The sequence below is a fragment of the Amphibalanus amphitrite genome, unplaced genomic scaffold (assembly GCF_019059575.1).
Source record: "Amphibalanus amphitrite isolate SeventyFive unplaced genomic scaffold, NRLGWU_Aamphi_draft 000517F_arrow, whole genome shotgun sequence".
NCBI lineage: Eukaryota > Metazoa > Arthropoda > Thecostraca > Balanomorpha > Balanidae > Amphibalanus > Amphibalanus amphitrite.
In genome coordinates, this window is record NW_024882011.1 from 199,361 (window position 1) to 214,010 (window position 14,650).

At 54.6% G+C, this 14,650-nt stretch overlaps 1 protein-coding gene across 9 annotated transcripts in view; it reads left to right on the top strand.

Annotated features, from left to right (window-relative positions):
* LOC122393131 (protein draper-like) overlaps positions 1–14,650 on the top strand; it is a 60,350-nt gene that overhangs the window by 23,196 nt on the left and 22,504 nt on the right. For all 9 annotated transcript variants that reach the window (XR_006258638.1, XR_006258639.1, XR_006258640.1 and 6 more), the window contains exons 2-3: positions 206–332; positions 11,258–11,420. Coding sequence is in view for 4 of the 9 variants with exons in the window: in XM_043388805.1 (XP_043244740.1) it covers positions 206–332; positions 11,258–11,420 (290 nt within the window). In the remaining 5 variants the exon portion in view is untranslated. The remainder of the gene's footprint in view (positions 1–205; positions 333–11,257; positions 11,421–14,650) is intronic.

Consider the following 14,650-nt stretch of genomic DNA (forward strand, 5'->3'; position numbering starts at 1 on the left):
GCCTGCGTCGAGCGCGTGCGCCGCCCCGTGCCGGCGCCCCTGCCTTGTTCGGGAGCTGCGCGCGCCCTGGCCGGGCCCGGTCAATAAGCCGTTATCAGCCGGCCCGGCCCGGCCCGGTGCGTCGCAGGCGGGCCGCCGGGCCGGGCCGCCGGCCCGCCGGCCGACCTGTCGCTCCTCCTGCTGACCCGGTCACCGCCTGTTGCAGCTACGCTAAGCAGATCCGGACGTCATATATGGCGCCATACCGAGTGCGGACAGTCACCTGGTGCCTCAAGATCCCGCCGTTCTGCACCAAATACAAGACGGCCTACACGCTCAAATACAAAACAGAGGTGAGTGGCGCAGAGTGCAGCGCAGCTGACCCGCGCACTGACCTGTTGCTGTTGGATTTGTGGTGGGGCTGTTTTGGCAGAAGCCCTGTTCTTTTTGTGGAGGAGGGGGTTAATTGCTAAATGGCGCTCTCTATATGAGTGTGATATTGCCCATATGGCGCGAGCGATGAAGGCAGATCAGAGGCAGCTGCGTGTGAAAATATGTTTCCTGGCTATAACAATGATATTTATGACCTCACTAGAAATTTAAATTAGGCATGTGTTTACCTATACTGTTTTTGGCCAAAATAGGTATCAGATATTAGATATACCATGTTGCAACGCATGACTGGAAGTTGAGTATTTTTGCGCCAGTTGGTGGCTTTTAATGGGTGCCAGTTTTTTTTGGATATTGGCAAACATATGTACGCTGATAATCAAACGTAACATGTATAAATGAGGCAGGAATGTCATGAATGAGTAGGTAATGCTAGGATGCACGCACGAACTAAGTCTATTTGATGGTTGAAATGACTGATGTCTCAGGCTACGGTGTTATTTGCATCGGAAAACATCGCGCTTTTTTGCGAACTTAAATGGGACTGTTCTAGTTTTAATTCCAAGTAGACTGACTATAGGTAACAGTTTGATAAGTTTCCATAGTATATTGTTAGGTAGGTATTTGAACAACATAATAACTATTGGCATACTCGTATTCTCGCGCGGAAATGAGCGAAATCTTCAATACGAGTACATCCAGCTGGAATCACTTTTTAAGTACTGGCGTATCGGCTTACGGTTGCCCTCTGTTCCTATGCGGGCATTGTGCTGTAAATAACAGGAAATGGCGCTCAATGAGCCGCTGATGACACTTCTTTGACACTGATCTCCTCTGTGTGCTCATTGATGCGCGCCTCGTTACCTGCCCTCACCACTATGAGGGAGACAACGAAACGTAGGCCCAGTGGTGGCTGTCGGATGTTACGGCCTACCACCCCTGTAGCTTGTTCTCCAGTGTTGCGGCTAACGAGCCGCCGCCGCCGCCGTCTCCTCTCCGCGGTGTGAGCCCAATTGGCTCGTCAGAGATGTGGCCTCCCCCGGCGGAGGGAGGGAGGAGGAGGGTGCTGCTGCTGATTACTGCCGGAGGGATCAGGTTCGTCCGAGCCGCGGGGCGCTCATTGGATCGGGAGGGGGAGGGAGATGTCGATGGGCATTACTCGCTGGGGTGCCCGCTGGGGTAGCTGGTCGGATGCTGCTCCTTTGAATGCCTGTCAGTCGCTACCCATTCTTGGAATTCTTGGACAATATCTGGATTAATCGCACGTATCGTCGTGATGTCACTGTTGTCATCATTATGCACGTCTGCTTTGTTTTCGAAGCAGGCCGTCATGTGTCATCGGTTTCGCGAGTTGGCCGTCAGCCTGTGCCCCGGGCTGTGGTCCATTGGGGCAGCGGCCGCCGAGGGCGGCGTCGGTTGTTGGCCAGTTCCAGTTCGTTGTGGTGGTTGACGCTGGAAGGCTGCCAGTGCTCCCACGGCCGAGCCCGTGCCCGTGCGGTCTGATTATGACCCCAGCCTGCGGTCTGATCATGCTACGGTCGGCTGCATCATACAGTACGGCGCAGTTTGGCAGGTTGCAAACGTTCCATCATCGTTCTTGGAGCTGAATTTACCAAAACATTTGTTCTAATAAGCACAGTGCTCATTGTAGATGAAACATCTGACATAATGAAAATTTATTTTTTCAGTCCGTTTCAAATGTGTTCTTAATGAATAACTATCATTGCATGTCGTCTGACCTTACCTCTCGTCTTATAAGCACATGCATGCTACAAAGATTTGTGCTATCTGAAAATGTGTCATTTATAGTTTACTTAGGATATATTTTCCCGATTTTTTTGTCTTCCAAAAAAGTACAATTGTGAGACTCGTGACAAGCTTTTCACGACAAGCTAGATTTAAATCAGTCGCACAAATCATATAACTGGTTGTCCCTTTCTGAAGCCCTCGTCTGCAGAGCAATAACCCGAAGCCGGGGCCCGTCCGTTACCTGTGAAGGTAGGGTTTCCCGCGAGGGAGACGGCCGAGGACGGGAGGACAGGTGCCCGCCGCCGTCGCTCGGGTGGCTCGGGTGACCTTCGTTCACGCGCGCCGCGCTCCTGATCGGATCAGGCCGGCTCCACCGCACACCGCACACCGCCCGCGCTCCCAGTCCGCCCGCGGCCCGCTCAGCTGTGCGCCCGGCGTGGTTCCGCACGCGCCCCCGCCTGGATGCGCCCGCTGCGTCCAGACCTACCGTTTGTTGATACGGTCTGTGCGGCCAGGCTTGAAGCGTGCACTGTGAGGAGTGAAGAGCTGTAAAGATGGCGCCGCCCTTCGGCACGCGTCCACGAAAAACAGCGCCGCTCGACGGCGTCGGGACAGTGGACGAGAAAGCCGGAACTGGCGGCGACCCGACGGCAGGGTGACGTGGCAGCCGTCGGCCGACACGCCGAAGAACGGGGAAAGGGTGGAGAGCTTTCACAGGGCGCTTCTCGGGAAGGTGGTTCAAGAACTGTGCTGTTTCCGAGTTAGTCTGATGCGATTCAGAATGAGGCGTAGGTCCGCTCCAAGAATCCGAGTTTCATGCGCGGGCGTGCTTTTCCAGATGTTTTGATTGCTGTATCGGCTCCAATTTAGTCGAAACGCTATCGACTAGAAGGATTGAAGAGGACCTCTAGCCGTAGGAAGGTACATTGGGACCTTCCCTCATGACCTCAGGGTACCCAAAGCACAGAAGCATTTACTCTGGCTCGATTCAGCGCAGCGCTTCTGGTTTAAAGGTAGTGTGCCAGCTTTCCTGGACCGTATGGAGTTAATGGCCCAGATAAGGAGAACCGGATTTTTAGAACTTATCCATACCTTCAAAACTCATGGAAACGTCTTAAATTCTTCAAATTTTGAGTACCCCAGTGCGAAATTCGCCCCGACGGGTTGTCGGTCGTACCCCAACCACATTTCACACCACTATGAACAATAAATGCACACACTGAAATCGCTATTACCGATATGCTCATCCAATCAAGTTTCGATAAACCCGTTCATCATCATCTCCTGCGATTTCGAACACGCCTGTTAGGTGGTGCGGTAGACCGCGCCCAAAGCCAGGGCCCCGGTAACGTGAGGTAGCCGAGTCGGGGCAGCGTGCGCTGACCCAAGCCGGGGCCGCGCGTCCTCCCGGTGTCATGTGATAGCCCGGGGCTGCCCGCGGGGATGCGGTAGACCGCGCCCAAAGCTGCGGCCCCGGCTTGGGTCAGCGCACGCTGCCCCGACTCGGCTACCTCACGTTTCCGGGGCCCTGGCTTTGGGCGTGGCTTCTGCTCATACTTTGTGGTGCGGTGGTGGTGCGTCGGGCCGCGCGCTCTGACTTCGGCCAAGAAAAATGCGTCAGCTGATCATTGTCATTTCTGCCACTTGCGTGTGGTGAAATTGGGTCATAACTTAAGAGACGGCTTTTTCATATCAATCATTTTACATAAAATCATATTTCAAACCTTAAATAATGTTCGACAGCCAAATAAAAGAAACAATACCAATACAGGCTTACAGTTTAAGGCTCGACATTGTGTTGTCTACGATTAGACAGCTGATAACTCATTCCCGTACGTCGTAACTCTATAATGACCTTTGCTTATTGTCACATGTGCGCCGCATTCGCGATTGTTGCCGACGCCTGTTTGCAGGTCAGCCCACTACAGTTGTTATACACATCGAAAAACCGATAAACTTTTAGGCGAAAAAGGCACTATTCCAGGCCCATTTTTGATTTTCTTTGCGATATTAGGCAAAAACAGAAGCTTCTTATCCTAGGAAAAATAAAATGGGAAATCTTTCAAAGGTGGCACACTACCTTTAAACCAATTGTCAGCTGGCCCATACAGCGTTTACTCGCCCGTCAGCACGATTCAGAGGTCAGACCGCACCTCTGGCCACGGAATGCTGTCTCATGGTGTTTTGTTTGTTCAGCGGTGTCGGATGAGCTCGATTTCTCTGTTATCGCCGGTGTTGACTGGTGAAGCTCACTCGTGCTGAGCTGCACCAGCTCAGACACTGGCGCGGTTGGTAACTACATACAACCAACGTATTGGACAGTGATACTGGTTTTCTAGGGTGGGTCAGCTACTGGTTATCGTTATCATGCTGGCGTGAATCAGTGAGCCGATACGTGGAAAATTCCCGCTCCCTTTTACGTAGATTCCTTGGTTGCTCCTTCCGAGACCACACAGTGGCGTTTCCCGGTAAACGTTTCGGCAGCGCGGCTCGGGGGTGTTCGCGGAATCCCGGTGAGTTGGCACCCGCTCCTGGCACCGTTGTGGTCGCGCCGGACCCATCGCCACCTGACTATCGCCTCCGATCGACATCAGCTACCGAGCTGCGTGACAGCAGGACCTTCAGTGGAACGGGATCTGATGATCCTCCCTCTGTTCATATGGACTATGCCTATGCCACTACTGCCACCATCACAACTCCATCCCGACTTCAACATGTTTTTGATGTCCCTGCCTTGGCCCTTTTAAACGTTGTCTTATCACTTCTTTATTTATCTAGTTTCTCAGTTCCAAGCGAGATGTCAGCTCCACTCCTGATCTTCATCCCATCTTGCGCCGTGCGTCGTGCGATGGCGCATGTTTATCTATCCTGCGCTAAACGTGAACAATGGCTAATTAAAACAACTCTTGCGTTGAGAGCTTTATAATCAGTCAGACCAATGAAGGGTTCGTCATGGGTTCATTTCGTCGTATCGTATTGTCGACCCAGTTCTGAAATCAATACTGCACCGCCTGGTAAGTAGATATAACGGAATCTTTTCAAGCGGTCACCAATGAGGCTGCCAAAACTAACTCGGAGACAGTTCACTGCCGCCAAAGCTGGAGATGACTGCCGCCTGGCCGGAGCTGTGTGCCGCCGTCACCCCGACCCGTGACTGGTGCTGGCGCGGTGTGATCAGCGCCTGCCACCGGCCTCTGTGACGTCACATGGCACAGGACGCCGACCCGCTCCCCTCTGTTTACATCAGACGGCGGCGGAACATCCACCGTCCCTCGGAGGCCGGCCAGCTGTGGGCGCTGGGAGGCGCAGGGATGGACGGCCCCGCATGAGGCACGAGCGGAGGTGCCGGGCACTGGGACGGGAGGCTCCATCACAGGGTGTGTGGTGGTGGGGGACACCCGTGACCTCAGCACGGGGCTCAACATACATAACCACGCTAATCGAAGGTTATCAGCCGATTTCGTAACGGATTTCGGACGCCGGACTTTGATCGGGATAGTCCCGCTTGGTACAGTCAAAGGGCTATCAGTGTCTGACATCGTGTTCGCTTAGCATTCAACGCCACGCTCAGCGGTTTGAGGGGCCGGTCAGTGGCAGCAGTGGGGCTCCTGCGACTGTTGGTGTCGGTCCGCCAGGCTCTTGCAAGGCCCTGTGTACCGTCTCTTGTCGGTGCAGTGACGCTATGCCGACCGTTATTATCGGACGTGCACAGGTGCTGCAGGGAGCGGCGTCGCCGCCGAGTGGACGCTCCCCGTTATCCGGACTTCATCCAGCTATCACATGCGAATTGCGATATAAGGTTTTATGAAAAGTTTATAATGAAATGCGAGTGTTGGAATATATTGTTTCTACAATCTACATTTAACCAATTTACAAAAGTAACATATCAACCAGTGTCAAATCTGCAGACATCAGCCCTACATGGAGACGAGCAGCTGGGATAAACGCTAGCCGTCATGTCACGGCAACTAAGCTAGGAGATGACACAGCGGGTGGGGTCGCAGTGACCAAAGCTCACCCAGAGGCCAGATGTATCTGAGATGATGGTTTCAACGTCCCGATTCATACGTCAGAGAAAATGTTTATATTGGTGATTAAAGAACCGTGAGAAGCGGGAAGATGAGACGAGGAACGCTCACTCATCCAAAAGTCCCTAATGCTGACGCGGCTAATGTCAACACAAACTACGCAATCGTCTGATACTGAAGCCGTGAAAGCTTTGTTGGTCCGTCGATGACGTCATCAATGCTCATTTGGGCAATCCTTCCGGGAGCCGCTAGTCTACGGGACTGGGGCATCGGCCGGGTCCGGGTCACTCCGGGTCGACCCCGGACGACAGCTTCGGGTCGACTCCGGACGGCAGCTCCGGGCGGGGTCCACTGGCTCGAGCTGTTCCGGGGGGCTTCGGTACGATGTGGGACTCTCCAGATGCCTGTCAGTCGTGTGGTTAACGGTTAGTCGGTCAGACGGTACGTGCATGCCGTATACTGTTTGACTATCGCCGATATCGCAGGTGAGTCATCTGTCAACCACAGGCGATTTGTATCTAATGTAAACGGAAAACCTGGGGCGGCTTCGCTATTTGACGACACAGTGTTGGTATGGAGAAAGTGCACCGCGGTGCGGTAGCCGGCACCGAGCTCGGCATTTGTGACGGTCGCAATAAAAACATTGTGTTTTTGTGGGATTCCTCGGGCACAGATAGCAGTGGTGTTTCTTTCTGAAGGCCTCGGCGACTCGACTCGCCACCTCCCCGCACCCCGGGTTTCAGTATCCGCCTGCTCACGCTGCCATCACCTCTGCGTGATTGATAAAGTAACAACATCAACCCTTTTAGTGCAGGATATTTGTCTTCGCAATAGCGCAGCGCTCTTCGATGGAGACATTAATAAGTGAGTCGCATATGGCGCTGCTACCTCAAAGAGGCATTCGGTTGGTGTCTGGCCCGATTCTAATATTTCGCTGCGTAAGCCTCTTTATTCGGTGATGATTCAACCCGGAACACGGCTGGCTGCACGGTGGGATGCTGTTGCCGGTATGTCGGCCAGCTAATCCCGCCCGTCAGCCCGCTGATGATTTGTCGCTGAACTGGCCACTGATGCGCAGGCCTACTGAACCGTGACCCGCGGCCGGATGCTCGAGCCGCCCCCGCCTGCACCATTACGTAACAATGCTGGTCACGACGCAATCGCGGAACCGTTCCTTTCTGCCCAGTGGCCGCCGCGTGACGCGCTACTCTGTCCGGGAGAAACTGCTGGCGTCTGCCAGTCACGTGGTGGCGATATGGAAAGGAAAACACGGTCGAGACGCAACAGAGTCTGTCACGCCGCGTATGACGGCGCCGGAAGTGTTGGCAGAGGTGACAGATGCGTGGTGCGGGCGTGACAGTCTGACGCCAGCCATACGCTGCCGGGCCTCTGGCAGGTGTTGGCGTCTTTTTGCCGCAGCTGCGCAGGCTCTGTGGTAACAGCCTATCTACCGATAACGTTATCGCCGCCATCACGCCTCGCCATACAGTGGACTCTGCGATGTGTGGGTGTTTTACGCCCCTATAACTGGTTGGAAACGGATAGATTTTGCCGTATGAAGGCCTTGATTGTCCGTGTTGAAGGCTGCGCAATGCGCATCGCCAATCACGCGGGAGGACGTTGATTGCTGCGGGAAGAGCTGCTGATTTCGGAAGCTCGCAGGTCACCTGGGTTGACGTCAATCCTTTGTTGTGATGTGCAGGGTACACGGTTTGATATGCACACTAGGAAGTGGGTGAACTGTTAAAATATACGGCGAGGTGTATGTGTATGCGTGACTGTACTTTTTGTGTCGGTATTCCCGGTGCTGGTCCGGACCGGGATCCTTCTCAGTAAACATCCGGCGTGCGGTCCTCGTGCGCTCGCTCCAGGGCCGGGTCCAGGGCCGCTATCAGGCCGCAGGGCAGCTTCAGCGACGCCCACGGGCTCGACGTATCTTATCCTGCTGACAACGCTGACCTCACCATGGCTATACACACACAGTACACACGCCCGTCTCGGTTATCTCAGCTGAGAAGGCGGGCTGTGTGCCTCTCTCCGGCCTTCCATCGCCACTGCGCCGGCATGACTGCGCCTCTGATTACCTCGGTGCCGAGCTGCTGACCTCACCGCGGTGCCAGTGGCGCTGCATCTGGTGCAGGGAGGCCGTCACCGGCCTCTCCCGTCAGCGACCGGGCCGACCGGCGGGGGTCGGTCGGTCGGGAAAAGGACTGCAGCAGCACAGCGCCGCGGCGGCGACACCACAGCCCCCGCGGGGCTCTTTGTCTCGCGCGGCGCCGGCCTTTGTGGCGCCGCGCGCGGTTCAGAGCCGTATCCGGCGCGACCGGCGCACGTGCGGCGCGTGCCGGCCGGCCCCGAGCCGTGCCTGCCAATACGGGACTGATTGGCTGTGATTGGGGAGCACGGTATCTGGATCACCGCCATCAGCTATACGTCACTTCCGCCCCTGGGCTGCGCCATACTCGTGCGTGCACTGGTTTATCTCATATAACTTCTAACAAAAATGGTTAAGGTCAATGTTCAATGTTCCTTCTCTGAATTTCATCACGATACGCTATGTTTAGATAGGTTTGCAAATTATAGTGACCTTTCCTGTGACTTTATCTAAGCCTTCTCGAAATATTCACTTTTTGTATGCGCTTACGCGAGTATTTTTGTGATGTGTCCATGCTCCAGCCAAATACTGTTGACACCACCGCATCTTTTTGGTATGTGCGCTGACAGAACAGCACAGTGTCGGCCCCTGAGGAATTCAGTGACATTCAGTGACATTCAGTGACATTCAGTGGCATTCGGTGACATTCAGAGTCCGGTGGGAGTCGCGTGGACGATGGCGGAGGGGCGGGGCGGGACGGGCGGCAGCTCGGCAGGAGGTCCTTCGGGGGACGCGGCTGGCGTCTGAGGTCACTAGATGAATGAGGGGGTCGGATGTGATTACAGCGCCCATCGCTGCCTCCCACGTCAGCGGCTGTGTAGCTGTGTGTCCGCCCTCCCTCTAAGGGGGCGGAGCGGATGCAAAGCTGTGCTTACGGAGACGCCGTTGATGTGCTGAGGACGTGTTATGAGCTGACTTCTGTCGTCCGTGGGTTTCCGGACCATTTACCTGGGTGTCATCGTGCTGCGAACCCATGCGATGTTTATCTGAGCACCGAGGGACGATGAACGAAGGCCATTACACTGTCATTCTCTCATTCACTCACGTCATTCACTCCTGCAGAGGAGATTCCGTTTTAGTATCGTTTGATATCATCCCATACCTACGAATCATCTCTTGTATCAAGAAAGACGTTCAACGGCCAACGCATCGCTCACCAGATCCTGCCTACAAAGTATTTGACCGCAGTCTAATTGAAAACCGGAATTGAATCTGCATCGTCAGTCGTCACACATTCGTAGGTTGCGGTGACCGGTTGGGTTTCTCTCTGAATGGGGTCGGTCCGCGTTCAGGTTTGATGCGGCACGAGCGCGGGTCACTGCCGGCAACCGGTCGGGGCGGAGGAGGATCGGCCTAGATGGCGGCGAGCGATTGCCGAGTGGTCGCTCACTCGGGTAGGTTCCGGGCTGGTCGGATTGGCGAGGATCGGTTCAAAGAGCGCGGTCCAGTTGTTGAAGTTAGGTCAGGAGGTGAGTGAAGTTATAAGGAGGCCCTGTGTGCGACGTGCGTGCTAAATGTCGATCAGGGAGGTCGAGGACAGGTTGACCTAGGGTTATGCTGTGTGTACTGGACTGTCCGTTGACTGGTTTTGCGGCCAGTCCGGTTCCGCGTCGGGTCAGTCGGGTCGGCGGACGGATGGGTCAGGCTGGTCGGCGACATAAGTCCGCCCTGGAGCGCTGTGTCAACGGCATTAGTCCGCCCTGGAGCGCTGTGTCAGCGGCATTAGTCCGCCCTGGAGCGCTGTGTCAGCGGCATTAGTCCGCCCTGGAGCGCTGTGTTGGCGGCGTTAGAGTGGGGCAGCCCCGGCTCGTCAACGGCAGGACGTGACGAGACTGGTCTATCCAGCCGGCCGATCACGTTCCGTCGGGCTGCAACCGTTTGGAGCCTGTTTCTGGTTCGTAAAAATGGCTGGACGCTATCGTTTACCCGCATGCAAGAGAAACAATGTTCAGCAACAATCAGCAAACACAAAGCAGTCACGTTTGCACATTATTGCACGTTACGAAGAAAAATATGACCACCAACAAGTCTATGTTCCGTTCGAATATTGCCACGGTTCCGACTCAATCAAATGATTATCACGCCTGCATTAAATATGCATGGCACGGTTAGTTGGCTCTATTGTCGCGTGACGGGCGGGTCTCGTCCTACCCCTGCGCCCGTATATCGACCTCCACCCACTCCCTCCCACTCCGCCCCCCGGTGCAGGATCGGGGCGTGGCTGGACACGGCCAGGACCGCTTATATGGGCAGGCCGGGCTAAACTCGGGCTGACGAACGGGGAGCTGGACTTGTAGCTCAGACTGATGAACTTGCGGCACGGGCGGAGTTCGGAACAGTGGACTGACTTATCCGAGCTGCGTTCGTGCCAGTGAACTCACGGTGGACTGGGCTGGAAGTGGTGATCCGTATTCCGTGGGCTGAGCAGAGTTCGAGTCCGGAGCTGAGCTGTACTCAGTCCTGTGAACTGACAGGCAGGGACAGAGCTGGGCGCGCTATGTACCCACGTACCGGGTGCAATGCTGCACGACGTGCGGGCCAACAATGGGCGGAGTTCGCAAAACCGGTTCCGGAATGCAGCGGTTTTGCACGGGCCGCCCGTATTCCGTGATGGTGTGTTAATGCACTGCGCTGAGATGAGGTGGCACTAATAACCAAAGCCGCCAACCAAGGCCTGATGGAAATGTCAGCAATGGAGCGTCCAAAAGTTTTTGGAACTGTGGTGGTCTAACGGGAATTTAAGAGTAGTTTTGGACCTGCATCTGGGATCAGTTTGGCAGCTGCGGAGAAGCTATTGACTAGAATACGTGCGACGGTCTGATTTACTGAGAGCTATGTTTGATTTTTACAGATGGTTGATGTATTTGACGCGTTAGACGGGCTGTTCAAGAATGGTAGCTTGGACTGCCGCACTGACATTGTACCGTGCTGACTGTCGTTCCGTCTGTCTCCGCAGGTGAAGGTGAAGACTCGCACAGTGGAGCTGTGCTGTAAGGGCTACACCGAGTCGGCCAACCGCTGCCAGGCCGTGTGCAGTCCAGAATGTCTGCACGGCCGGTGCACCGAGCCCAACAAGTGCGTCTGTGCCTCCGGCTACGGCGGACCCACCTGCGAGCTGTGTGAGTACCCATACTCGGCATCCTCCCCTTTTCTACACACAGACGTCCATAAACTGCCTTAAACTCTAATGATTACGAACACAATGAGCTGAGAGAGTTCGGCAAAATGAGAGACGTCATTCATAACTTCGGTCACACTTCACAGATACTAAAGCTGACCAACCGTATCGTTGAGACACATTAAAGCGAACATATCTGATTCAGTCCCACTGTTCACGTAGATCTAGCCCCCAAAGTGTAATTTAGTTTGTACCTTAGCTGTTCGGCATTCAAATAACCTCTGAGTATCTATTGACGATGTTGGAATGTGTGGCAGCTAATGGATCTCGTAAGTGAACAGCTATATCAACAGCTTGGCTTTCCGCTTCATAGCTTGGCTAACTCAACATTACCTATATCCAACAGAGCGACATGCAACGCTGCCAATGTAGAACGAGATCGACGCTGTATTCTGGCTTTTTACTTCTGTACCACATAGGGCTTAATGAAGTAGCTGATCTGCTTACAGGCTCGCTCTCATAATAGCCGGAAACTATAGGTATACAGTAGTTACGAGCGAGCAGTTACAGCAGTTAGTTACGAGCGAGCTAGCGCAGCGAGCAAAGCGAAGTATTTTCAAATAAGGGAAAAATCTCAGTATGAGCGGCCCGGCCCGGGCCGGGCCGGCCTGTAACGCTTTTGAGAGGCTTATATCTCAGCAACCGCTGCAGCGGTTGCTGAGATAGCAACCGCCAATCGGTCCAGCGCGCTGGACTGATTGGCCTGCGGTCTTTTTTGCTGGGTAGCCCCATCCCTTCTACCCCGTAATTGACTACTTTTGATACATTTCAGTGACCGTCGTGGCACGTGCCACGTGAAAAGCCAAGGGTGTTCAAGCTGTTTTGCAAAAGTAGTGATTTTGAGAGGCTCATATCTCAGCAGCCGCTTGGGCGATTGTCTTGCGGTAATTTTTGTAGGGTAGCTGCATCCCTTCTACCAAAGGTCGGATAGGTACTCTTGATCTATGTGAGTGACCCCCACTGCACGTGCAAAATGCAGAAAGAAGAGGTGCCAAATTTGTTCCCATTTCAATAACTCGGTAATTACTGGGGCGATTTCGCTGAAACTTGGCATACAGGTAGGCACCCACCAGGCAATGCATTCCCATGTGTTGCGGTTGGGGTGCTACTGCACGTGCGCACGTGCAGGGGGCGCTTCCGGATCTCGAGAACGGCTGGGCCGATTGCGCTCAAATTTGGTATATGGTTGGGGACCGGTTAGTAGGGTCGGGTGCCGTGCGAAAGTCAGTTTGGACCCCATTTGCACGTGCGCACGTGCAGAATGCCGTTTCCAGATCTCAGGAACGGCTTGGCCGATTGTGCTCAAATTTGGCACACTGCTAGCGACCGGTTAAAAGGGTGCTTTGCACAAGCCCGTTGGAAGTACCCTCTCGCCCTTCCGCACGTGCAGGGCTCACTATCTCGCTCGCTCGTTCTTCGCCCAAAAGGCGTTTTACTGGTTATATGACTACTCGGAACTTGTTTTCACTGCACCGTTTTTTTATGAGGAGCCAGTGCAGCGAACAAGGTTGCCATGCCGTGAAGTTTGAAGAAGATGCCCTCTTCTCGATGACACCGCAGCGATAAGCGTATAAATGCACCGTGAATGTAGCTGTTGTCTCATTCCGATCGCACAACTGAGTCTTGTTCGAAGCTGATTGGCTGCCCTGTGTTCATACTTCATACAGAGCCTGTCTATTATGGGAAGCAGCATGTTTGTCCTTTACACCACACGGAGGTCACTGAGATGTCGCACTTGGTAACGAATGAGGACGCAGCTGGCTATCTGTCGACGCCATCGGTCTCCGTATCATCCTACTTCGTTCTGCTACCTTCTCCCTGCCCATACACCACACCTCACACCATGAAGATTTTCCATTCACTTCTCCGTTATCCCGGACATTTTCTCGGTGTCGTTCGGTCACGCTCCGCGGGACGCTCGTTTCCGCCCGCTTTGTGTGATGGCGAGAAGACGTCTGACCGAGAAGTGCTCCGTTTTGTTAGGCTCACCAGGAGCCGTCGGTGTGACTAAGGCACGCGTCGAGAGACCTCACGTGGTACGTGAGGAGTACGAGTGCTTACATTGGGATCAGGGCGTCGGAGCGCCGGCGGTGGGCTGGAAAATGTTCATAGAGTGCAAGTCATAACGTCCAGCAGGGTAGCTGGGAAAATTAGTCATCAAGGGTGATTCAGATACCTAGATAAGTCGTGGCAGCTGTGAATGATATTGGCACGTGAGATTTCCTGAATTAAGAGTCGGTTACAAACATTTTTTTGTCGGTCATTGCAATTACAGTTTAGTTTAACTTCCGCTGTCGAAATGAATAGCTGTTATAACAGCCTATTCATTATCAACCGGAGTGAGTTGAGTATGCTCTGCCAGTTAAAAAGGTTAAAAAGTTCCAAACAGTTTTCAGGCGTGGCTTCTTCCATTGCTCCCTTGACACCTGAATGCAGTGAAGAGGGTCTCCTATCCCGTCGTATCGCTCTGTCGCAGGACGTTTCACTGGGGTCATCCAATTCCGCTGGCACCCCGGGGAGTCGGGTCGGCGGCGGCGGGCCCATGTCGATTGTCGATCGTCGTCGGCGGCGGCGGGCCAAGCTCTGCGCCGCGGCGGGCCGTATGGTCGCGGGCCCACCGACCCGGCGCCGCCGCCACCGCTGCATTGTGGCATTGATCGGTCGGGGTGCGGAGGGCTGGGAGGGGCCGGCGCCGGGGACGGACGGGCTGGGGGCTGCGCCAGCTCTCAGCTCGCCCACCGGGCGGCCCACGCAGTCAGCTCGCGGCGCCGGCGACCCACGCCCGCCGCCGCACGCCTCGGGGCATCCCGAGAAGTCACCGTGTCTGATGGAGGGTGGACGGTTCGAGTACACCCGTCCCGACCGAGCCGTGACCGTGATGCCACTCTAGTCAGGGCTCGATGACGCACTGCGCGCGGCTGCAGCTGCAACTGTGCCAGTAGTCGGTATTACTGAGCTCGCAGTCAGCCTCGCTGCAGAGCGGAGGACATGTAGGTCTGCCGTTCGTCAGGAATGTATATGTGATGCCGCGGATGAAGAACTACATCTAGGTACGGACCATGACGCACTGCCAGCCTCCGCCTGCACCGTGTTGATACGCTAAACCATCGCTTCAATGGAAATTCTGCTCACTCATGCACGTGTTTTCACGCTTACGGCTCATCAGCTACA